General features: G+C 38.5%; 1 protein-coding gene across 1 annotated transcript; it reads right to left on the bottom strand.

Moving 5' to 3' along the window:
• Positions 1-10,559: 10,559 nt before the first annotated feature.
• LOC125160485 (hyaluronidase-4-like) lies at positions 10,560-18,846 on the bottom strand. The gene is made up of 4 exons (XM_047849459.1): positions 18,685-18,846; positions 17,048-17,999; positions 13,121-13,210; positions 10,560-11,177 (listed from the first exon to the last, which is right to left on the bottom strand). The coding sequence occupies exons 2-4, from the start codon at positions 17,966-17,968 to the stop codon at positions 10,731-10,733; spliced, it is 1,458 nt and encodes a 485-aa protein (XP_047705415.1). The 5' UTR covers positions 17,969-17,999; positions 18,685-18,846; the 3' UTR covers positions 10,560-10,730.
• Between the last annotated feature and the right edge of the window lie 7,633 nt (positions 18,847-26,479).

Here is a 26,479-nt window from a genome sequence, read left to right as displayed (position 1 = left end):
TTTCCTACCTGAAACATCTCCATCAACCTTTGGTAAACCTGAACACAAACTGTCAAACTCATCAAAATTAAGCTATCTAAAAAGATTGTGGCACATGAGGGAAGCAGGAGCTTGTGAAATCATGTTTGCATGTATTTTTCTTTACTCTTTAGGTTTGGATCTTGTATGATCAGCTATGTAGCTATCTCCTATCTTCTTCTAAGGCACTAGGCTTTCACTACAGATACACCTGCTGGATGATGATGAAACTCTTGATGTTGCAATGGACTGTGCCAGTTAGGCTAATCTCCATCAGGTTTAAGTAGCAGATAGTATGTAGTAATTATTGTGCAACCAAATGGATTATGCTTTGTTTCCTAAAAAAATAATAACTGTTGAAACACCAAATACAGTATCTAACTAATCAATAATTTGCATGCATTTTAAACAGATCATTAGAGAATGTGTCCTCTACTTTGGTTATCCATTCACATGATATGAGAACTGTGTTACATTTGGATATTGGTAAAGAAAGTTGGGTTTCTGCATTAATGGTAGTTAACGATAAATATGGCATCGATACTTTTTCATACAAAGATTTTTTAATTTTTTAAAAATAAGTTTATTTAATGAAGGCCATCAATTGCTATCTAATTTTGCAAACCATATAACTTGAAAATGTTTGGAAATAGATTTTAATTTCCAAATGTAACCTTGAAAGGGTCTCCTGTTACAATGAGGACATTCAGAAATGTTCCAATTGCAGGTTCTGGGTTGGACCAAGGATCAAGTGAAGTTGTTCTGGAATGCCTATGACAGAGGTAGAGCAATTCCAACCAATTCTTGAGCCACCCAGTATAATAGGTCTAAGAAACAGAGCTCCTTGAAGAGTGAGATGTGTTGTTTTCAAATATTCTTGATAAGAGGGAACATGGAACTCATTTATTTGGACCAATTATGGGCACTGGGCCTGTGCTCACTTAAAAGACTTCATTCTGTGAAAAAAAGACAACTGGAAACTGTTCCTGTCAGAAATTCGCAGCATCTACACTTCTATTATATGTTGAAAAATTCAAGGAATGTGCTACCCTAAGGAGACTAACAGTTCAACAAACAAGTAATTATAGATGATGATGTAAGTATAACTTTACTGAACTTGATGAAGCTTTTTCCGAGAAAGAACCAGGTTCACAAAGTTTATTGCTAAGAAAATATGGTAGGTATCATAACTCTCAAAAAATCGTAAAGAATATGAACTCTGAATCTCTGCACATGAATTTTTTATAACTTGTTATTTTCTAAAGTTTTTTTTTAACTTTTTCCATTTAGCATCTTTTCAAGCCTTTTCTCATGACTCCACTTAAATGTTAAAAATCTGTGAACACTTCAACATGATATCTTCCCTCCATCATCAAACTGGATTCTGATTTACAAACTAGGCTGAAATAAATCAACATCAGTATCTAGATTCAGGAACTGGCAAAGAGGTTAGAGATACCAAATTTTATTACACTATGTTATTCAGCTCATAATTCTTCAAATCTTTTATCTTACCTTTGATATATGAAGCCAATGAAGTAGACAATTTTTTTCTTCATCATTAGGAAATTTCTCGACTTTAAAGCTTTCTCTCTCTACATTAAATGGTTTATGATTTATCTTTCTTATATTGTTTTGGTACTTGTTCTTTCTTTTCTGGAAAATCTAAATCTATCTATCTATGTGTATATCCTTTGCCCAATTACTAAGAGATTTCCTTATTGGAAATATCTTTTGATTATCATCTCTAAGTATTCATTCTCTTTATCAGTATTTGGAAAGAAAAGACCTATTTATATGAAAAAATCCATTTTCTGAACCCTTTTAAATGTCATATATTTCCTTAAAACTGAATTCTTTTTCCAAATAAGTTCTCTAATACTGCCCATCAGTGTAGATACGATAACAATGGAACAGATCTTTAAAAAGATCCTTCACTAAACACTATGCAAAAATTAAATCTTTAAAAAATAAAATAAAATAAAATCTTCATCCAATAAAGAAATGCTCTTATAGTCTAAATAAAACCATTTAGGTATATAAAGTTAGCTTGAGGAATCCTTCACAGCTATCAGTTATAAAAAATATTAAAATTGTAGCTCAGTCATAAAGCCATACATTCCTATGCCTTATTTACAGTTAGTTTTCTAATCTACTCTGAGGAACACATTCTGATGCTATTGTGAGTTAAGTATTAGGTTCTGATAACCCAACATATTGCAAAAAGGTGCTTTTCAAAGAAATTATGCATGTAGAGGAGAAATGAAGCAAGCCTTGAATAGTCATTAACATGACAATCATTTTCAAAAACAAATGTATAATAAAAAACTAACTGAAATTTAACTTATAACTGTCAGTGACAAATGTATTTTGTACAGTGTTAGGTTCATAAAAGCAAGCTCACATTTTGAAAGGTACAATATTTGAAAAGTAAATAAAGTTAGGCCAGAAAAGAAATTGGGGTATTCCAAGAAATAAAACAAAATTAGTTTTCTTCTAAGTCCCCTAAGAAAGCATATTTTTAAAAACAGTCCTTAAATTTTTTCCAACAGAACAAAAAGTATATTTTACCTTTGCTTTTGTTTGCTGCTGGCCCTTTAGTCACCTGATGCCAAGCAGAGGTTGAGTGGCAAAGGATGCCTGTGGTGGCTCAGAGAAACATGTCATTACAGGAGTGACTCAGTCCTCCAAGTTAAACTGGAGGGTTGCATTAAATCTCTTTATAACCAAACTCAGACTGTCTTAAAAGCATATTGGTATAAATGACCATTGCTTTCTGAAAATACCCAACTTAAATTCACTGACTTAAGAAGGAAGAAAAGAACCTTTGATTGAAACTTTAGTTGGAAAATAGAGAGGTAAAGAAAACTATACTTAAAAGATTTCCAGATTACAGAGAAAATAGGAGATCAAGTGCTTTGTGTACTACAATGTATATTATTTAAAAAATAGATTCTAATGGGCTGTCTTTGATCATAATGGAATAATTAACTCTTGGTAAATCATTAACTATCATCCTACTGAGTAAATATAACATGAATTTACTAAAACAAAGGGTTCAAGATGATGCACTAAGCACATATATTTACTGCATCATTTTCAGCATACGTCCTTAGAAAAAAAATATTATATGGGGCATATATATTATATGGCTCAGTTAAGCGTCTGACTTTAGCTCACGTCATGATCTCACAGTTTGTGAGTTCAAGCCCCACATCAGGATCTGTGCTGACAGCCCAGAGCCTAGAGCCTGCCTCGGATTCTGTGTCTCCCTCTCTCTCTGCCCCTCCCCTACTCCTGCTCTCTCTCTCTCTCAAAATTAAATAAACATTAAAATAATAATAAGAAGAAGAAAGAAAGAAAAAAATATCACATAAAGCTGAAAACAAGAAGTGGTGACATGACCCAAAGGCTGAAAACAGATTGAATTGAATCAGAAATTTAAATTAAAAAAAAAAAAATAGTAGAAAGTTATTGCAGAGGTATGAGCTGTTCCTTCCATTGAAGAGAGAAACCCTAAGTACAGTGACAACAGATCCAAAAAAAGAAGCATGTTGAGGACTAATTATCAGAGCAATCAATAAAATATTTCTTCCAGTATAGCAGAACTGGTGAGGACACTCAACTTCCCAGACTATGTAGACTTTATTTTTTTAGGTTTGTTTGAGTGATCTCTACACCCAATGTGGGGCTTGAACTCACAATCTTGAGATCAAGAGTCACATGCTCTTCCAAAGGAACTAGCCAGGCACCCCTTGACCCCAGGACATTTAAAATCAAAGAAAGATCTTCCTAGGAAGGTTTCAGAGTTTGGCAATTGGACCAAATACAAAAGCAGAGTTGAACTGGTCTCCGCAGTGGGCATGGAGGGGATAAAAAAAAAAAAGAAAGGCTGTTCAACCCAAGAAGAATTACATTCCTCTTTCATATTAAGTTTCTCCTTACTTTGATCATTGTGAGGGTCCTACCAACCTGCCTGTCTTCTTTTCACATGCTCCAGATGGCATCTGACTTGTCAACATGCCTTAGCCCCTTTAACTGTCTGCATACAGTCCACCCTCCCATTCAACCTAAGAACCCTGTTGAGTAAATATGTCCAAACACACACGGAGAGGGGAAATCCCTATGATAGTCTTTCAGTTGCTCTGGTCCTTCATGAATATAAATAGATGATCAAAGACCACCAAACATTTGATACACATGAACAATATGAAATTAATAAAAGGAACAATTGATCTTAGGGAAAGTAGAACAGAATAAAGTGTATAAGAAGATCAACAATTAAAAAAAATCTAATTGGGGCGCCTGGGTGGCTCAGTTTGTTGAGCGTCCGACTTCAGCTCAGGTCATGATCTCCCGGTTTGTGAGTTCAAGCCCCGCATTGGGCTCTGTGCTGACAGCTCAGAGCCTGGAGCCTGCTCCATATTCTGTGTTTCCCTCTCTCTCTGCCCCTCCCCCACTTACACTTTGTCTCTCTCTCTCCTTCAAAAATAAACATTAAAAAAAAATTTTTTTTAATCTAATTGACATTCTCAGAGAGATCCAGGAAGCTACCAAATACACAAACCAAAACAAGGCTGCTATGAAAAAGGAGCAATTTCATTACAGACACACAAAAAAGAGTTCTTTGGAATTAAAAATTTGAGTGTCAAAATATGATGAAGATTAAACTAGTATTCTAGAAGAAAAGGTGAGTGAATCTATAATACAAAGAAAAAAGACAAAGACTTAGAATACATGAAAGGAAAACAACATTGAGTACAGATCTAGAACTAAGATCCATCTAATAGTAATTTCATAAGTGGATAGAAGAGTATGGAAGAAAGGAAGCCACTGAAAAATAATGAAAGAAAATTATCCTGAGCTGAAGGTGAAACTCTAAAAGAGAAAGCTAAAAATCAAAAATATATCCAATTTAAAATAAAGATAATGGGGCGCCTGGGTGGCTCAATCGGTTAAGCAGCCGACTTCGGCTCAGGGCATGATCTTGCGGTCCGTGAATTCAAGCCCCTCGTCGGGCTCTGTGCTGACAGCTCAGAGCCTGGAGCCTGTTTCAGATTCTGTGTCTCCCTCTCTCTGAGTCTCCCCCATTCATGCTCTGTCTCTCTCTGTCTCAATAAACATTAAAAAAAATTTTTTTTTAAATAAAGATAATGACAAAAATTTATTAAGACCCAGTGTAATTATGACATTCTGCTTCTGATTGTGAGGTGAAACAATTAAGAAAGTGGGGGAAAAACAAGTGTCTGATCAAAAAATTGTGTCCAAATAAAAGGTACTGTGATTTTTTAACAATTAATGGGAGGTAAGACATAACACTGCTCTAATCAGACAAAGGGTCATTGTTTAGGCATTTCAGTAGAGGGATGGTCACTTTCAGGGTTTCTAACAGTGACTACTAACCATCTTGGAAAACATATTTCATTTACTAATGTGATTTATAGAATTTATACGCTGTTTTGCTCACAGATGTATCCTTTATTAATGTCTCTTAGAGCATTATAGCACAGGAATAGAGTTTAAGTTTTGATCTTTTTTTTTTTTTTCAACGTTTATTTATTTTTGGGACAGAGAGAGACAGAGCATGAACAGGGGAGGGGCAGAGAGAGAGGGAGACACAGAATCGGAAACAGGCTCCAGGCTCCGAGCCATCAGCCCAGAGCCCGACGCGGGGCTCGAACTCACGGACTGCGAGATCGTGACCTGGCTGAAGTCGGACGCTTAACCGACTGCGCCACCCAGGCGCCCCAGTTTTGATCTTTTATAAGAAAAATAGATGGGGCACCTGGGTGGCTCCGTCAGTTGAGTGACCGGCTTCGGCTCAGGTCATGATCTCATGGTTTGTGAATTCGAGCCCTGCGTTGGGCTCTGTGCTAACAGCTCAGAGCCTGGAGCCTGCTTCTAATTCTGTGTCTCCCTCTCTCTCTGTCCTTCCCCTGCTCATGCTCTGTCTCTGTCTCAGAAATAAATAAATATAAAAAAAAAATTAAGACCTAAATGTAAGACAAGAACCCATCAAAATCCTACAGTAGTAAATGGGCAGCAATATCTTCAACCTAGGCTGCAGCAACTTCTTATTTGACATGTCTCTAGAGGCAAGGGAAATAAAAAGAAAAATGAGCTATTGGAATCTCATCATGATAAAGAGCCTCCGCACAGCAAAGGAAACAACAAAACTAAAAGGCAACTGATGGAATGGAAAAAGATATTTGCAAATGACATATCAGATGAAGAATTTACCAAACTCAACACCCCCAAAAACAAATAATCCAGTGAAGAAATGGGCAGAAGATATGAACAGACACTTTTCCAAAGAAGACATCCAGATGGCTAACAGGCACATGAAAAGATGCTCAACATCACTCATCATCAGGGAAATACAAATCAAAAACCACAATGAGATACCACCTCACACCCATCAGAATGGCTAAAATTAACAGCTCAGGAAACAACAGATGTTGGCAAGGATGCAGAAAAGGGAGAACCCTCTTCTCAGCGTTTGTGGGAATGCAAACGCTGATACTCTGTGTAGATACTCTGGAAAAGAGTATGGAGGTGATCAAAAAATTAAAAATAGAACTACCTTACAACCCAGCAATTGCATTACTAGGAATTTATCCCAAGGATACAAAAGTGCTGATTCAAGGGGGCACAGGCACCCCAATGTTTATAGCGGTACTATCAACAATAGCCAAATTATGGAAAGGGCCCAATGTCCATCGACCGATGAATGGATAAAGAAGATAAGGTATACACACACACACACACACACACACACACACACAATGGAATACCGATGAATGGATAAAGAAGATATAGATAGATAGATAGATAGATACACACACACACAACACACACACACACACACACACACACACATATATATATATATGCACACACACACACACACACACAATGGAATACCACTCGGTGATAAAAAAAAGAATGAAATGCTGTCATTTGCAACAACGTGGATAGAAATAGAGGGTATTATGCTAAGTGAAATAAGTCAGTCAGAGACATTTTATTTCACTCATATTTGGAATTTGAGAAACTCAACAGATGAGCATAGGAGAAGGGAAGGAAAAATAAGATAAAAACAGAGAGGGAAGCAAACCAAAAGAAACTCTTTTTAAATTATTTTTTTTAATTTAAATCCAAGTTAGTTAACATATAGTGTAATCATGATTTCAAGAATAGAATCTAGTGATTCACCACTTACATATAACACCCAGTGCTCATCCCAACAAGTGCCCGCCTTAATGCCCCTCACCCATTTAGCCCATCCCCCCTACTCAACACCCTGGCAGCGACCCTCAGTTTGTTCTCTGTATTTAAGCATAAGCGACTCTTTCTTAAATATGGAGAACAAACTGAAGGCTGCTGGAGGGGAAGTGGGGGGGGGGGGATGGGTTAAATGGGTGATGGGCATTTACTAGGGCACTTTTCAGGAAGAGCACGGGGTGTCTTATGTAATAGATGAATCATTGGGTTCTACTCCTGAAGCCAAGACAACACGGTATGTCAACTAACTTGAATTTAAATTTAAAAAAAAGAAGAATAAAAATAGAGGTGTGCCTATTTGTCTTTGGATCAGACATAATTGATGACTTCCCATTTTTATGAGACAGTTTACAAAGTGTTATAGTCTGGAAAACCCAAATTATGCAAGCCAAAATAAATTACAACAAAATTAAATGTTTTTCCTAATCTGTTTTAACTTGTGCAGATTTTTTTTTTTTTTTACAAAATAAAGTTTTGAAGAATCGGCTATTAGAAATGTGGTAGTTTCTTGAGTTTTAGTTTCTTTTGCTATTAAATTTAAGTGACAAAAAGTAATGTTTTTATTAAGAATAAAATGATTATCTGTGGGTTATAGGATTGGGATGTTTCCTATTTTCTTCCAGATATTTTCTATATGTTTTCCCTTTTTATCTCATCTACCTTAATTCTTCTTCTTACGCCCTATTATTTTGGAGGCACTGCAAATTTAAACAATAGAGACCAGTGATGTGTGTCCCATACTTGAAGCAGTCACTGGTTAGTGGGTAAAATTGGCTATACCTCTCATTCTCTCCGTATCTTATTTTCTTCATTTTCAAATGGTGATATTTATTAATGTATGCCTTTTCCTTCTTTAATGGAATTCATTGCCTATCAAAACCCTGATATCATAAAGATGAAAAACGTATCACTAAAGGATAAGAGCCATTCCTTTTCCTTATCAAGGCTTAGTGCCAACTTGAATAGTTGTAAAAATCATTTCTTGTTCAGGCACAAGAATTCAATTACTGTAATGTCAGCCTTGGTGCAGCAGGATACCAACAAAATAGAGGAATTTAGCAAATAGCCCTAAATTTAACTTACTCTATTCCACTGCCTCTTTAACTTTTACTTCTCCTGAAAATGAATGAATAAATGCACAAACAAGTGAAGTCTGAATCTGAGTGTGATCTATCCATCCACACTCTTTTTTTTTTTTATTTAAAAAAAATTTTTTTTTAACGTTTATTTATTTTTGAGACAGAGAGAGACAGAGCATGAATGGGGGAGGGTCAGAGAGAGGGAGACACAGAATCTGAAACAGGCTCCAGGCTCTGAGCTGTCAGCACAGAGCCCGACGCGGGGCTTGAACTCACGGACCATGAGATCGTGACCTGAGCTGAAGTCAGACGCTTAACCGACTGAGCCACCCAGGCGCCCCCATCCACACTCTTTATGTACACCAAGATGAAGTGCATGTGAAAGTGCAATATTTGGAAAGCGTCAGACAGAAAAATATTTTCTCTAAGCTAAGGGAAATAGTACTTGGGATACTATAATCCATTTTGTTTATGAAAGAAATTGGTCTGGATTGTAACGAGGTCAGCCCAAGTAACCACATAAATTTTTCTTTTTTCAAAAAAAAATTTTTTGAACATTTATTTGTTTTGAGAGAGAGGGAGTGAGCACAAGCAGGGGAGGGGCAGAGAGAGAGAGGGAGAGAGAGAATCTGCACTGTGAGCATAGAGCCCGATGTGGGGTTTGATCTCAAGAACTGTGAGATCATGACCTGAGCCTAAACCAAGAGCTGGACACTTAGCCAACTGAACCACCCAGACACCCTGACCACATGAATTTTTCAAATGACTTGCCATGCATTGAGAACTGAAGGGAAATGAGTTGCTTAGATACAGTATACTTTACTAAACCAACAAATAGCAAATCAAAGAATTTCCTATATGAATTCCATTTTATGGGAATCTAACAGGGCTTACCTTCTGATAAGGATGATTGCCAAATCAATTACTAAGAGCCCTAGTGATATTTCTCATAAAATTGAACCCTACAGCACTCAGTATTGATTCCCTTTTGCCCTATGACTTAATATCCTGGGTTCACTTGAATTTTTTAGAAATTCCCAATCCATGGAACACAAAAGCTAGAACATAATGGTTGCTTCCTTAGCTCCCATGTTATTGTCTGTTCCATATCCCATATGATCTTACTACAAATTTTCCAATTTGTTATACATTACTGGAGTTCTCAATAACATTGTAGCAATATCGATCTAATCCTAATAGATACTCTTATTTCTATCCAATTTAAGTGTGTATTTATTTTTTTTAATGTAGATATTATATCTTATTTGACTGGCTTTCCTCCAGAAGTTTCTCATTAATTATTAATTTAAAAAAAAAGGAAGTGGGGCGCCTGGGTGGCGCAGTCGGTTAAGCGTCCGACTTCAGCCAGGTCACGATCTCGCGGTCCGTGAGTTCGAGCCCCGCGTCAGGCTCTGGGCTGATGGCTCAGAGCCTGGAGCCTGTTTCCGATTCTGTGTCTCCCTCTCTCTCTGCCCCTCCCCCATTCATGCTCTGTTTCTCTCTGTCCCAAAAATAAATAAAAACGTTGAAAGAAAAAAAAAAAATTAAAAAAAAAAAAGGAAGTACCTTCGCTCAGACTCTTAGTTCAAATAAAGTTAACCACCTGTCTCTCCATTCCATTTGCTTTTCTTCCTGCATCAGTCACACTGGCCTTCCTGATGTCCTGAAACACTCCAGATCTGCTCCCATTTACAGGTTTTGTTGTTGTTGTTGTTGTTGTTGTTGTTGTTTTAATGTTTATTTATTTTTGAGAGAAGAGAGAGCACTCGAGCAGGGAAGGGGCAGGGAGAGAGAGAAAGACAAAGGATCCCAAGCGGGCTCTGTGTTGACAGCAGAGAGCCCAACGGGGCGTGAGATCTTGACCTGAACCAAAGTCAGACGCTTAACTGACTGAGCCACCAAAGTGCCCTGAAAGGTTTTTGTCTTTACTCTTTCCTATTCCGCATTCCAAGGTCGCTCTTCTCAGATGTATTTGCCAACTCCTTCTTCTGCCTTCAGGCCATCTCATCAAGGGGCTTATTTGTCTACTCTATAATTGTCCATGCTCCCTGACACCCCCTAATCCATTCACCCTGCTTTACTCTTTTCCATAGCACTTATCACCATTTGATATATACGTATTTATTTATTGTTCAATTTCTTACAAGAATCTAAGCTCCCCAAGGTCAGGGACTTTTGTGTGTTCACTTCCTTATCACAAGTGCCCAGCATGAACGAAGCACCCAATAAACAATCACTCGATCCAGGAATGGAACCAATGATCACTTAAAAAATAATTTTTTTTTTACTTTAAAGCCAATAAATATTTAGCAGTAGATTAAAGGGGAAAAAAGCAGCATTTTCTACTCTTCAGTATTGCAAGGAAAAATTGGCATTGCAATAGGGGGTAACAAAATTCAACAGAATGATAAATAAGGTCATGCTGAGAAACACTGAAAATTTAAAGTTAGTCATAGGAGCCTTATTCTTCTCTCTCAAGAGATCTGAAGAGTGTTGCCGGCAGGATTCCCCATGCCAGCCGTAATAACAGTGACACACAAACCCGTTCTTCATGACCTTTACTGTCTTCAGTTTATCGGCTGGAGAAACGACGAATCTGAAACTCTTATTTAGGATGTATTTCTTAGCGCTGCTTTCAGGCATATGCAGATAGGCGGAGGACTCGGGTGCTTTTCGGACACACCTTCCATTATTGTTACATAGGCTTTGACTGCAGAATTTGGCTGCAGATGTCACATTAACTGCATAATGGCCCAATGGCCCTTGGATAGACTTTTGCACGGTTAAGCAGGCCTTCTGTAATAAAACAGAGATGCATTTAGATCACTCTTGAAGTGTGGTTCTTTTATACAGGTGGTATTAATACCTGGAGTTTTGTATTTGGTAAGGCTGAGGAGGAAGATCATCAGCATTAATATGGTATGGTTATTTTAAATTTAACTTTAATTGTGAAATACCTTCAACACTGATAACTTAATATGCAGAAACATTGTAGGTCAGACTTTGCTAAGACTGCGTATAGCTATACCCTCTCTGGAAGCATTCACCCCATCTCCTTGCTTTAAATAGAACTCCAGATGTGTATCTCCCAGGCTTTATCCCTGAACCAATTGCATAGCCACCTACTGATGTGACGTCTCCACCTGCAAGTCTCACAAGCATCTCAAACTTAACACATTCCACTCTGATCTCCTGATCCTCTTCCCAGACTGCAACTCTGGCGGCCTTCCCCATCTGAGCATATGCCAGCCTCCGCTTTCCAATGCCTGAGGAGCAGAGCCCTGGGGGTGCAAGTTGCGTGCAAGGTGGGAGGGTGTCTCTAACCAAACACCAGCGACCCCTTATGCAAGAAAGAGCCAGTACCTATGTGGCAGTTGTTTGGGAAGAACTTCAAAAGACAAAAATCATCATAAATGCCCCAAATCAATAAAAATTACATTGCCCACTTTGTCTCCTTTCTGACCCAGTCTCCCACACCTATCTTTAAAGCAAATGAACAGAGAACTTGCCCCGTACTTCTCTTCCCCATACCTAAGACCTAAGCTTGTGGTGTGGGGAGGAGGTGCAGGAAATGTTTACCCACATAATGATAGCAAACATGTACTTGGCACGTACCGTGTGAGACATATACTATTATTTCCCCCATTTTACAGATAAAGAAATTGTAAAGTCGATGACTTGCTCAAGTTCACATGGCTAGCAAGTGACAAAACATGAGCCCCGGACCCCAAACGACCCGACTTCACGCCTCCTGCTCTTAACAGCCCCATTGTCCTAACTCATTCCATGCCAAATGATGTTTGGCTTTTATATGTTGGAGACTAGATGTTTTAATAACCGAAAATGAGACTATCTGTTAATACCTGGAAGTGAGGAAAAGCTACGGTTCAGAATTTTCACTTAGGCAATGTGACAGGCGAACAATAGACCATGCGAAAAGTTGGTTGTGAAAAATAATAGTTATTTTGTGTATGCATTACTAACAAGAGCAGATTGTTAATATAATACATATATTTTTCCTCCCACGAGCGTTTCTATCATGGATAATCAGGCAATAAAATACCATTTTTAGAAAAATCTATCCTCTTTAGTATGGATGAAAAATACTTATTTTTTAAATTTATTATTTATATCTTTCTCACATATAGATTAGATTATATCATTGCATCTACTGATCCCTGCAGAGTAGGCTTTATTTCAGTATCTTTTTTTTTTTAATGTTTATTTATTTTTGAGAGAGAGAGAGAGACAGAGTGTGAGCAGGGGAGGAGCAGACAGACAGGGAGACACAGAATCCAAAGCAGGCTCCAGGCTCTGAGCTGTCAGCACAGAGCCCCATGTGGGGCTCAAATCCACCAGCGGTGAGATCATGACCTGAGCTAAAGTCGGACGCCCAACCGACTGAGCCGCCCAGGTGCCCCTCTTTTTTTTTTTCTTTTTAAGATGGAGAAACTGAGACTCAGAGAGGTGAATTAACTTGCCTAAGATTATACTTCTAGAATGTAAAAATAGAATTCTCCTTTAGGGCTGTCTGATTCAAAAACGTATGCTCTTTCCACACTACGACTTAACCACGGTGGCTGCCACAGAGTAGGTGTTCAAACAATGTTCGTCCCCATACTCTTTGAACTTCATTAGAGTCATCTGAGCAAATAATCATTCGGATCTAATGTGAAAAATTAAAACAAAGACAATATCTAGAAAATGTTCAAGATGCTGACGGAGAAATCACTGCTTACCTTTGAATCAGAGTATTCGTATCCTCCCCACAGTATTATTCCTGCCGCTCCCAACGCGGCACTCTCGCCAATTGTATGTACTAAGTCTTCCTAAAAAAGAGAAGTATCACAAGTAGTTTCTGCCAAACTTAGTCATTGACATTTCAGTGATAAGACTTAACTCATCGATTGTGGTAAAAAACACATCGATAATGTTATCCTTGTTTCTGAAACAAAGCACTGTAGAGAATTATTAGAAAAGGCGATTCTGGGGGCGCCTGGGTGGCGCAGTCAGTTAAGCGTCCGACTTCAGCCAGGTCACGATCTCGCGGTCCGTGAGTTCGAGCCCCGCGTCGGGCTCTGGGCTGATGGCTCGGAGCCTGGAGCCTGTTTCCGATTCCGTGTCTCCCTCTCTCTCTGCCCCTCCCCCGTTCATGCTCTGTCTCTCTCTGTCCCAAAAATAAATAAACGTTGAAAAAAAAAATTTTTTTTTAAAAAGAAAAGGCGATTCTGCCTTGGTGACTTTCTTTTATTTGATAAATATTTATGATGTTCCAGACAATATACTAGACACTAAGAATGTAAAAATGGAATGGATTCTAGTTCCTGTCCTCAAGGAAGCACTTTAGTGTGATGGTTGAGACAGACATAAAGACAACTAATTATAATTTGCTGGAACTCTCAACTCTGATGTTATACTACCTCTAACCACTGAACAATAATAATTTTTTTAAAAAAAGAACAAAGTTTGCTGTGATAAAAAAAATGAAGTAAGTATAGTATAACAAATTAAGTTCTATATTGGCCTATTAGACATATAGATTAGAGGTACTGCTTAATGCTACATAGAAGAGTCTGGAAAAGCTTTCTTCAGGAGGTGAGATTTCAGATATGTCTTTTGAAATGAGTACAAATTTCATAAGATAGATTAGAGAGAGCAGAATTTGGTGTACAGTAGAAGAATAAGGGCAGAGGTTCACATGTAGAAAAGAAACATAGTCCGCCCAGAGAACTGCTGTAACTCCTGTGGTGAAGCACAGTGGACTGGGGAAGAAGGGAAGGCATCTGAATCTTTGTATATAAATAGGATCTAAATACAAAGTCTTTTAGGCTATTTTAAATTATTAGGACTTGACTACAAAAAAAGTTTTAGTACTGGAAAGCCACCAATTTGCAACTTTGATAGATGCTTTTGGCTGTCACATAACACATGTATTGGAAGGGGAAGCCAAGAAGATAGCAAGGGGCATCCATTAGGAGATGATGGACACTGCTCAATGAGAAATGATGAGGGTCTCAACAAAGGCCATGTCGGTCCTTGCAAAGCAGAGGGGCAGACTGAAGAGTGATTTGGATGGATACCTATTACATAATGAAAAGAGAAAGGAGCTTGACTCTCAAGCTGGGTGACGAAGTAGATTATAATTCACCAAGACAAGAAACGGAGGAGGTTATGTTCATGTTTATAGACCAAGAGCAAAGGAACGGGAAATAAAGGAGGATGAAACAGAGAGATGATAGATGAAGAAACCTGCATTCTTCCCTTCCCTCCGAGGTGTGGAGAGCCAGAGATCCAGTGCAAAGACACAGTATTCGAAAACAAGGTTGAGAAGATGACCACGCCACAGCAAAACTTCCCTGCATTACGGAAAACCTCCAGTAACACTAGTGCTTGTGGTCTGCAATTTATCTAGGTAATACCAATAGAAAGGAAATCATCCTTCTATTATAATGCACTGTTATACTAATATCACATTCCTTAAATATAAATCAAGTCGCTCACTTAAATTGGGACACCTCTGAAAGAATATATCAAGCAAAGCTGACATTTTAAATTATTTCATTGAAAAGTTATGTTATGTAGACAATCGGTAAGAAAGACCCATCTCATTTTTTGATATGTGAAGGCAACAGGATAGGATTAAAATGCTTCAATATAGGGGGACCTGTGTGGCTCAGTCGGTTGAGTGTCCAACTCTTGAGTTTGGCTCAGATCACAATCCCAGGGTGGTGGGATGGAGCCCTGCTTAAGATTCTCTCTCTCTCCCCATCTGCCCCCCTCTATAGCTTTTGATGAGTCGAGTATGTGGTCTATTGATTTCCAAAGTAGAGCTCAGAGATGATACGTAGCCCATAATTTATGGCAGATGTCTAATAGTACAAAAATGGGACAGTTATGAAAAAGACTTTTATTAAAATGTGGTTCATCTCATTCTCTCATTTTCTATCAAGAGAAACTATCTCACTGTATGGACTATTATCAGTTTCTACTGTTATTATTATTAGTAACATATCATGTCTGACACATTGTAGTCACTCAATAAATAATTTTGGAATGAATAAATGTAACCTAGTCTTTTCCCAAAAGGATTTGAGAAAGTGACATGATTCGAAAGATCTGTTACTTGAGGAATATCTTATCAAGAAGACTGCTAGGTATGACTGACGTCTTCAAATACCTGAAGAACTGACTTTTCAAAGAAGGATTTGATTTATTCTAGGTTACACCAGAAGGTAGAATTAGACTTAATGATGTGAATTATCCAGGGGCAGAGTAGACTCAACATACTCAAGAACTTTCTGGGAATTAACATCGTCCCAAAATGGCAATTTTTCTTCTGGAATAGGGAGAGCCCATCAAAAAGTGTTGAAGCAGAGGCCAGATAAGAAAGAATCCATGTTTGGGTCAGAGGTGGATTAGATAACTCTGAAATCTTCCAACTTTTTGTCAAGACGCTAATACTCTTTTCCTCCTAAACATATTGAATAAACAACCCATTACTGAGTAATCCTCAACGATATAAATGTCAAGTCTAATCAATAGCGTTTGGGTCAATAGGTTTTATTCTAAAATATTTGAGGAATAATTGATACTGCTTTTAAATGCCCTCGTCTCAAACATAAGTGGTCTAATAAGATAAGCTGTGTATTGTCTATCCAATGGCCCTGTGTCTGTGTTGGGCATTGGAATCACAGAAATGTGAGCCACAGGTATGGATGGAGATTTAAGGGTTTTCTTATCTAGTCATCTACCCAGTGATTGAATCCCTACAATAATGTCCTATCTAAATGACAATCTAGCTAAAGCTTGAACACTTCCAAGTGTCTGCAAACTCATTATCTTCCAAACAAGCTCATTCCCACCTCTTTGTTCTTCCTACTTTGTGTTATTTCTAAGGCAATGTCTGTTTGCATAAACCACTTTTAATGCCTTGATATTAGCCACTAGATCACATTGTAGTCTCTTAAATATAAAATTAATAGAATCTATGTTATTTTCAGTGAACTTAATTAAAACATAAAAATGAAATATAACAAAAACTATAATTGATTAATACTTTACCCAAGCTTTATTCTATACCTTTTAGATTTGCAAAATTGGTGCTACTCTTTTATATTAAAAAGCTGATTCTGAAATTGCTCCAGGGTTAAAATTAATCTGTTACATCATTTAACTCAAGCTTGACAACTATTCTACAGGAAAACCCTGAAAATGCTAAGCTGAAAAGAGTCATCCTCCAAAAAACTAGGTAAACATCATGGGGCACCTGGGTAGCTCAGTTGGTTAAGTGTCAGACTTCAGATCATGATCTCACAGTTAGTGAGCCTGAGCCCCACATCGGCTCTCTGCTATCAGCATAGAGCCTTCTTTGGATCCTCTCTCTGCCCCCTGCCTCCCTCTCCCTGCCCCCTGCCTCCCTCAAAAATAAATAAACATTTGAAAATACATACATACATACATACACACATAAAAACTAAGTAAACATCTAATTGTCAGTGATATTGTTTCAGAACTGGATTGACATTTGAAGAAATATGTACCTTTAATAATAAAATAGTGTTCTATTATTAAGGGTAAATAATTACCCTAAAACATTTTTTTCACAGATTTTGTATACTCATTGTACCAAATTTCCATTTTTTAGGTGAGTGACTACTTTTTCTTACCTGTGACAAAGCTTCAAGACTATGCAAATAAAATGGTCTGGAAAAAATAAAAACTGGCAAAATATAGTCATGTCTAGCCATCTCAGCGATCCTTATGGCTTCCCTAACTCGATAATGAACAAATCTCAAAGCATTTAAACTTGACTTCAATATTTTATCCAAATATATTGACGTATAAAGTGCTGTACTTTTTTCCCATAGCCACTGGAGTTGGTCATTGCGGGAAATTTCATCATTTGGGCATTTACCTGTGTAGATCTGTGGGTTTGTCCTATAATCATAATTGTAGCAGTCTGGGTAGAGATAAAAGCCCCATAAACACTTTGGTCTCATTTCTAAAGCCAATGTGAGAGTGGTGTTCATAAAACTCCTTCCAGCACTTTCGAATTCCTGTTGGGCAATTGTTTTCACTTTCATTTCTGACCAATCAGGATGGTGGTTTCTAGTGAAGGCTAAGGAGTGGTTTTTATATATTATTCTCTTGCCCCAATTTCTATCCCATTGGGGTTTCCAGCTTTCCCAGTCAATGACAACAAGACCTTCCGATCTCCACCAAGAGACAACTTTTGCAATGTCATCAGCTGTCTTCCTGAGGTGTTTAGAAAGACTCATATTCTGTGGTATCCCTCCATTAAAGGATTTTCCATCTTGAGAGAAATAAGGATAATACCCTAATTCATTTGGATAAAATATGGCAATTGTTGACCCCCTCTGAGTCTCTACAGGATTTGCTATAATATTAAATAATGGGAGATTCAAATCCACGTTGAAGAAATGTTGACACTGCATCGTTGGGGCAGCCCAGAACATGTTGAAAGGTTGGTTCTTGATCACTGGGGGCAGTACTGGTTTGAGGACTGAATGAGTGAACTTGATCAAGGGCAACAGCACTCCCGACCATGCCATCCACAGGTTATACATGGCTTGTAGTTTTCACCATTACAGCAGTCTCCTTAAAAACAAGAAGAGGAAAAAAATCAGACACAATGGAGTCAAATGTCCCTTTAGTTTTACACTACGCAGGGAGTAGCAAATGAAGTAAACTCACAATGGTGTTCAAGCTGTTCTTTAAATGGTAGAACAATTTCTTTTTGAGACTTATAAGGTTTATTGCTCTCTAGGATTAATTTATAGTTTCATTTGAACCAAGGGAAGAAAAATGAGGCTTTTTAAAAAAAAAACACTGAAAACATGAAAACAAAATCCAGTGAATAAAAACTAAAGTAAAAGTTTTCACACATATTCTCAGCTATGCCAACTGTACATGCTAGATGTTCTGGCTTTAATTTCTTACTATTCTGACTACATTGATCTACACCATCCTGTACAGACATAACTTTGGTTGTAAGGGGAACTAGGAATGGATTGCCCTATCTCCTTATTGATTACTGGCAAAGTGACCAAGGGCATGCCCTGTTGAAAATTAACAAATGTTGATATTTTAACAAATATTAACTAGAATAAAAGAAATAACAAATAATACCACCAGTAAGCAATACCTTGCTTGCTATTGGAAATTCACTGGCCTCAAAGATGTGTTTGTCCATTGGTTTTGCTTCATTTTGTCTATTTGTAAAAGATAGCAATCACCTTTGGAATTAGCATAGGCTAAAATAGAAAACATGCATGGCATTTACCTGCTGTTGATTATGGATTCGGTGCTATCTTCTCTCAGGTATATAAAGAAGCCTAAAAACCTATTAGTTCTTTAATTTCATGGTTTTCTCTTGAAGAAATTGGGCTGTATTTTCACCAGTTATATCTCAAATGAAACCTGGCTCTCTAAACCCCTTCTAAATAGTCAGTTGACCAAAAACTGCCAAAGAATCTTCCCAGAATACAAGGACTGCCTAATAAATGATGCATTCCAGCCAATGAGATCTCATTCTGCAAGCAGCAGAGTTGAAGTTATATATCCAAATTATTTTATCATGTACATATTTTTTATATAAAGGAATCACAAATTTTTCTCTGATGTAATTAAACTCAGTATCTTTTTGAGAGTCATATGTTACTTCTTGTGTAGTTCTTGCTGTCTTTATTTAATATATTAAACTCAAGAAATGTTACCAACCAAAATCATGTGTTAACTCATAAAATCGCACCCTAAGATTGTAAAGACTTTGGCATTATCTTGGTTCCTAGTATGCATTTTATAATGAACTTATACTACAGTAACAAAATTATGCATTATTAAACAGTGTGAATTTTTAAATATAATTGTTTCCTCGTGATGCTTACTGAGATTTTATTCCATTTTCTAGCCATTTTTATTATTCAGAATATAAATCTGATCTAAATAAATTATTTATTTATTTATTTATTTATTTATTTATACATACATACATACATACACACGCATACACACACTTTGGGTTTTGTTCATTGAATTTGTAGGGGCGCTGACAACACAGACTCCATCTTTGGCCCGCCATCTTGTTCATGCCTATGCAATGACCTCCCTTGGGGCTACGTGTTCCAGGCCCCATGGATGCTAATGTAAGCCCTGACTGGAATGTGGGAAGTCTTGCTCTGATCTCCCCTTAAATGGTGCACAGAAGGCTCCTCGGTAGAGAATCAGTAGAAAGCCTATCATGCACAGGTGGTGCCACTTTAGATAACTACCTTTTGATCTCACCACCATGCCCCTCACTCTATAAAAGCCGTGGGTTAAGGTCTGGACTGGGTGGAGGATAGCTCGGATCCCAGGCTGCTCGGATCATTTTATGATCTAGGGGATTTTCTTGATTACAGATTTGAAGTGACAAAGGACATAACGGACAAGTTGGCCAGGTTCAGGGAGTGATGTGAATTTGGCTCTATGTGAAGGTACAGAGAGAAAAGTACAAGTGATAAAAATAACCTGGGAGTTGGGGTTTTATGCATCAAAGGCATGGTGGAGTGAGTTCTGATGGACTCTTAAAGGGAAGTAAATAATCTGTTTTAATGGTAACCTACTTGTCATTGGTATCTTAGATTTTTGCAGTGAGAAGTATTAGGGGGCAGGGCATCATTTGCCAATAGCATTCAGAGTTCTGTGAGCCTCTTTTTCAATTCTGCCAAGAACTGTGTCAAAGGTGAGAAAGATGTGGTTTTATCATGCTTTTGTTATACATTTTCTTCCACTGAAATGTAAACTTATTAAGATGGTTCTAAATATAGGTGTGTGTGTGTGTGTGTGTGTGTACTTAAAGTCCAAATTCACGTGTGATTGGGGATTTCATTCTTTGCACTCAATGACAGAAAATCTTGTGGTTTTTTTAACATACGATAAAATCACCAGTCACTCTTTATTATGACAATGCATTATTAGGATCCAGTAAAAAAAATCTCTTTGGGGTTTACAACTTCAACAAGTTTAGGGGTGCCTGGCTGGCTTAGTTGGAAGAGTATGTGACTCTTGATCTCCAGGTTGTGAGTTTGAGCCCCACGTTGAGTGTAGAGATTACTTTAAATAAATAGATAGATAAATAGGTAAATAAATAAATGAACTAAAAACTTAAAAACAACAAGGTTTTATAGCTATACTATAGGTCTCTTAAAATATGTTGTGGGGGATGCCAAGCAAAGATGAAATTTACTCTCAAGCCAAGGTCTTGTTTGCCTGATAATTGGAGCCCTGTTGAAGGCATTCAAATTGGTTTTGTATTTTTGCTTTTGTTTTACCTGCAGGTTATTTATGGTTTTTATTTTCTCAGAGAAATAGTAATAGTTTTCCAAAAAAGAAAGAGGATGATTAAATCAGATTAGACTCACTAGAGTGTTTTGCTCAAATTCACCTGTATTTCCAATTTTGAATAAAACGACAAGCTAGGTCAATTTCAAATTATTTAAATGTCTGTACCCAAAGAAAAGGAAGTAACAAAAATTCTCTAAAAAGCTTATGGGGTTTTATAATTTTTCCAGAAATAAGTAGGGAAATTGCTTTTTATCATATAGGCTTTAAATTTGGGGAAAAGAAATTATATGAACTGTTAAGAGGTAAACTGAGGCATATTAAGTAGTTTGAGTTTATTTGAGCAAAAGCCAATTTGAATGGGGCAGCACCAAGCCAGAAGTGCTTAGGGAGAACTCTACTGACAGGAGCTCTGGTAGAGATTTTTATAGGGAAAAGGTGAAAGCAAAGCGAGACAATTATTTTTTTTAATGTTTATTTATTTTTGAGAGAGAGAGAGAGCCAGAGCATGAGAGGGAGTTGGCGCGGGGGGGGGGCGGGCAAAGAGAGAGGGAGACACGGAATCATGAAGCAGGCTCCAGGCTCTGACCTGTCAGCACAGAGCCCGATGTGGGGCTGGAACTCACAGACCTTGAGATCATGACCTGAGCCAAAGTCGGATGTTTAATGGACTGAGCTACCCAGGAGCCCCAGAGCAGGGCAATTATTGATTGGCTATAGCTTAAAGGTCTAGCTGGCTGTAACGTGTTTGTCTTTAGGTCTCAATTTTGTTATCTTGAGACGTTAGATTTTGGTTTGCTTGGCCCGTAGGCCACCACAGCTTTAGAGCCACTTTAGAACAACACTAATATTATTCTCCCACCAAAATGTCCAGGGGCAGAGGTACGTATAGAACAGCCATAGGACCACCAACTAAAGGAGTGCCTATGGAATAGCTGGACCAACTTTGTCCCTTCCCATTTCTTAAACACAAGGAGCACTTGGCTGAGGCTTTTAAACCAAACTGAAGCCTCGAGAACTGGTCTCTAAAAAACGCTGGGTGGAAAGCTCCAGCCCTCTGAGCACAGTGGCTGGTTCCCAGGTCACCAGCCCCTTTCCAGAGGTGCGTCTGAGGTCACCTCATTGACATAACAAGAGACACCTTTATCCCTCTGGGGGGGGGGGTACTTCAAGGGTTTTACTTATTTATTTTTTGAGAGAGTGAGTACACCAGCAGGAGTGGGGGAGGGGCTGAGAGGAAGAGGAAGAGAAAGGATACCAGCTGGCTCCTCTATGTCAGTTGTGGGACCCTTAACTGGCTGAGCCACCCAGGCACCCCAAGAAATTGCAAGGGTTTTAGGAGCTCTGTAACAAAAACAGGATGAAGATCAAACATATTTCTTATTATAAATCATAACATCATAGGTGGGTGCATATTTTGGATTGGGGCTGAGTCTTCCCGGTTTTTGTTCTTTTTATATAACAACCCTCTTTATCTTTTTTAATACTCTTTGTCAGGAAGCCTAGTTTCATATTAATATGGCTAGTCCAGCTTTCTTCTGCTTACTGTTCTCAAAGTACTATATCTTCTCCCTTCCTCTTACTTCCAGCCTTTCTGCGTCTTTTTACTTAAAAGGTTTCTCCCGGGGGTGTCTGGGTGACTCAGTCAGTTCAGCATCTAAGTCTGGATTTCAGCTCAGGTCATGATGTCATGGTCGTGACGGAGCCGCGCATCTGGCTCATGCTGAGTGTGGAGCCTGCTTAAGATTTTCTCCTCGCCCTCTGCCCTCTCCTGCTCTGGTGCACGCTCCTGCTTGCGCCCCCCCCCCGCCCCCCCACCGCCCGTCTCTCCCTCTCTCTCAAATTAATTAATTAATTTAATTAAATGTTTCTCCTGCAGGCAGCATGCAGTTGAGACTTGTTTTAACCCAGTCTGACAACATCTGCCTTTTAACTGGTGTGTTTAGTGAGGAGGGAGCCTGAGGCAAGCTGACAGGCCGCAAACGCCCCCACCCCCAGGTGGGAGATGTGTTGATATTCCTCGGGCACTCCTGGCTGCCCGAGAACAAAGGAAAAGGGGGAAAACAAACCTTTAACTGATAGAGATCTCAGTCTGCAGGACCTGTTTCCACCACCCCTCCATAATGATGTGGGAAACAAAGGCAGGAGGAAATGTTAGAATTAAATCTCCTTAGAACCTGCGGCCCATTGACAAATACTTGAGGCTGGCAGAGTAAAAGGTTTCTCCAGGAACTCCCTGCTGTCTTAATGCTAATGCTTTGCTAGAGGGAAAAACAACCTTAGCTTGACAATAGCTAGGCCTCCAGTACCTTGGGAATCTTCCTTAGCATATTAAAATCTCACTGGAAACTTCTGAACTTTTCCTCCCCCAAACCCATAGTATACAACCAGTCTCTCCTCGTGGTCCCAGGACAGCTCTTTCTGCCCACGGATCCTGTCCTTGTGCTTCCATAAAATCACCCTTTTGCACCAAAGACCTCTTCGAGAATTCTTTCTCGGTCATCGGCTCCAGACCCCACAAACCCCATTATCACCCCAAAACCTCATCATTTAGCCCATTTGCACAAAATGTGATTATCAATATAGTTGATTTAAGCCTCTGATATTGCTACTTGCTTTCCTTTTATATCTTATCTTTTTTATCTGTTATGACTTTAATGTTTTGATATGCCCCGATTCGAGAGACCCCCCCCCCCCCAAAACAAACCACCAGAGTCCAGAGTCAAAGCCAAGCGGCCGCGCACTCGTTGCGGTGACGCTAAGAGGCCCGAGCGAGGATCTTAACAGCTTCTTTTATAGACAGGCACAAACAAGTTAGGGATTTTTCGCGGTTACAGAGCTGTTATTGGTTGACATTTAAATTTGAACACTCAGCAGAACTTGATTGGTTCCGCCTTTTTTTCAAACCATTCAGCAGAACTTGATTGGTTCCCGCCTTTAGGTCAGACCACAACTGGGCACACCCTGGCTGGTTTTGGGAACGGCGGGGGGGGGGGGGGGGGGGGGGGGGGGGGGGATCTTTTCTTTGCAGTTGTGAGTACACCTGGTAATTTTTTCTCTTAGTCTCTCAGTTTGTTCTAAGACTAACATTAGGATCACTTACCTCATCAGTGTCTATTTACTATCGATATTGTCGCTATTCACACTTTACATTTTATACCCAACAGTTTTTCCCATTTTTCAATTATCACTTTCCACTTGACATTTTACATTCCCCGCTTCACAAATGTAATAACCTTACAACAGTGTAATTCCATTTACTCCCCTGCTTTTACAGGCCTAATAATTGGAAAGGAGAAAGTGAAACCGCCACACTCAGACATTATTGCTTATGCAGAAAACTCAAAAGGGTATATAAATTATTGAAAAAATAGAGCTTATCAGGTAGCTGGATATAAGATTAATATAGAAGTCAGAGTTATTTCTATCCACCAGCAAGAAACAGCTAGAAAACATAATTAAAGAGAAGATTCAAAACTTGTGCAAGACTGCTATGAAGGAAAGTTATATATCTTCACTAAAATATATTATAGGAGACCCAAATAAATGGACTTATGATTTCTCTACTCTTGCCCCTTTCCATAGGTGCATCCAAAGTCCTTGTGTGATCCTGGGCTCTCATTGACTCCTGCCTTCAGGAGCCTGCATGTTCTGGATACAAGAGCTGTGAGGTAAGAGGAAGCACTGTTTCCTCCCGCTGTAGGACCTACAATTCTCCTGTGGAATTCAGGCAAGCTTCTCAGCTACCTGGGGAGAGATAAAAGGAACAGTATTTAGTGGTCTGGAGTAGACTGCTGGCCACACAGAAAAGAGCAGGGGCAAAAAACCTTGAGCAAACTGACACAATAAGCCATAAAGTAAAAACAGATGACCTTGAACAGAAGGAGTGCAGAGTGCTGATTATATGAGAATCTTGTCCCTTCCTCTAGGAAACCACAGGTAAAAATTGGAGAGGGCAATCAGTGTGAAATGTTGATCATCTACATGAGAGATCGGAGCATTGGCATTTTTCTGTATTATTTCACATGTGAAACATTCATCCTCAGTGGTGGATGAAGTCAGGAAAAATATGCATATAACCCTACTCATGCATTTCTTTAGAGAAACAATGTCATGTCATATATGCCATTTATTTCTGTGCTTTATTCATGCCAGGTAGGTGGTGGCTTGTGAGGATAATCAGCTAGTTACAGAGAAGGAAAAGCTATATTGTCTTAACATGTGTATAGTATAGTAGGAGTAAATTATGACCTATAGTATGAGGATAAGATGATTATATAAATAACCTACAAATTATGTGGAAGAAAATCAGTTTTGAATTGAGTCATACCCGGAATGCCATGTGAGTTCAAAACATGAAGACACCAAATGTGGTTTAAAAAATCTGAATAAGCTTGGAGCTGGAGGTGATATTTAAGGCTTAACTTACCAGAAGAATTTAGCAGGCTGAAATTGTAAAGGGAGTCCGGATGGAGGGGATGGCAAAAAGAAAGACAGTGGAAGAGAGACAAAAGGTATATATAAATGGTAACAGACATTGCGTTTTGAACTATAGATATCTCAGGTTGGTGACATCTAGCAAGCAGTTGGGAATTTTTCTATTGGTGTAGAATTAGGAATCTTCTGTGTTGAGGTGATAGCGAGGAAAGAAATCTCTACAGGAAAGAGAGGAGACCTGAAGATAGGATTTTGAGATTCACCTCAAAATCGAAGGAGAGAAAATATCCAACAACAGAAAGAAAAAATAAAAAGGACGATACCGCAGACCTAAAGATGAGGGGCCAGAAGCATTTAAGGAAGGTGATGAGCTGTGGAAGATGAATACCAAGAAAAGGCAACTTGCTGGGGGAGTTAGATGCTGACTAGTTTCAAACTATGCAGGGGCTTCTGACTAAATCAATTGAGTGGAGGCATATTGTTCCTTAGACTCAAGGTCAGTCTCTCTGTGCCCTCTTGGTACCTCTTGCTCAAGCTCCATCAGCTGGAGTGGAGGGAGGATTCCTTCTCAAGAAGGAAAGCTCGAATGGTACCAACCTCTCAACTTCGGGCTGCTCAAATGAATTTACTCCTGAAGAGCTAAAGGAAGAGACTGACACTCGATTCAGAGTCCTAGTACTTGATGTCTTCTAGTCCTGAAATAAGACCAAGGTCGGTTTTGACAGATTTAAGAGAGAGGCGTAATATAGCAATAAACAATTGTAGACATTTCTTAATCCAAAAGATCTCTATATTTGGAATAGCACTGAATCTTTCATGATTATTTATGAAGCCATCTCGCTTTTTCAAGCAGTTGAAAAACAGGTATTTGTTAATATTTAGTGTTGCCTTTAGTGTGTCTTTTGATTCTGTCTTTAACATTAAAGGTTCAGTATCAGAGAAAGATCTATAGGGTACTCAAAAGTAACACACTTAAGCTCTACTCTTTTACAGGGAAATCTTTAAAAAAAGAAAAAAACAAAACAATCTTCCCAACCTAGGCTCCACAATCTGGGTTACATTTTAAATTTTAGATTAATAAGATGGGGTGCCCAGCTAGCACAGTCCATGGAACGTGCAACCCTTGATCTCGGAGTTGTAAGTCTGAGCCCCACGTTGGGCACAGAGATTGCTTAAAAAAATAAAATCTTTTTCAAAATGTAGATTAATAATAAATGTAGCTCAAGAATACACAAAATAAAGTAGATGAAACTTGATGTGTTGCCTAAATCAAAAAGGTAGTGGACGCAAAAAGTAAGAGTTCAATTTAAATTTAATTA

The sequence above is a fragment of the Prionailurus viverrinus genome, chromosome A2, assembly GCF_022837055.1.
Source record: "Prionailurus viverrinus isolate Anna chromosome A2, UM_Priviv_1.0, whole genome shotgun sequence".
NCBI lineage: Eukaryota > Metazoa > Chordata > Mammalia > Carnivora > Felidae > Prionailurus > Prionailurus viverrinus.
The sequence above is the reverse complement of the archived record's forward strand: the minus strand, read 5'-3'. Positions and strand labels throughout refer to the sequence as shown.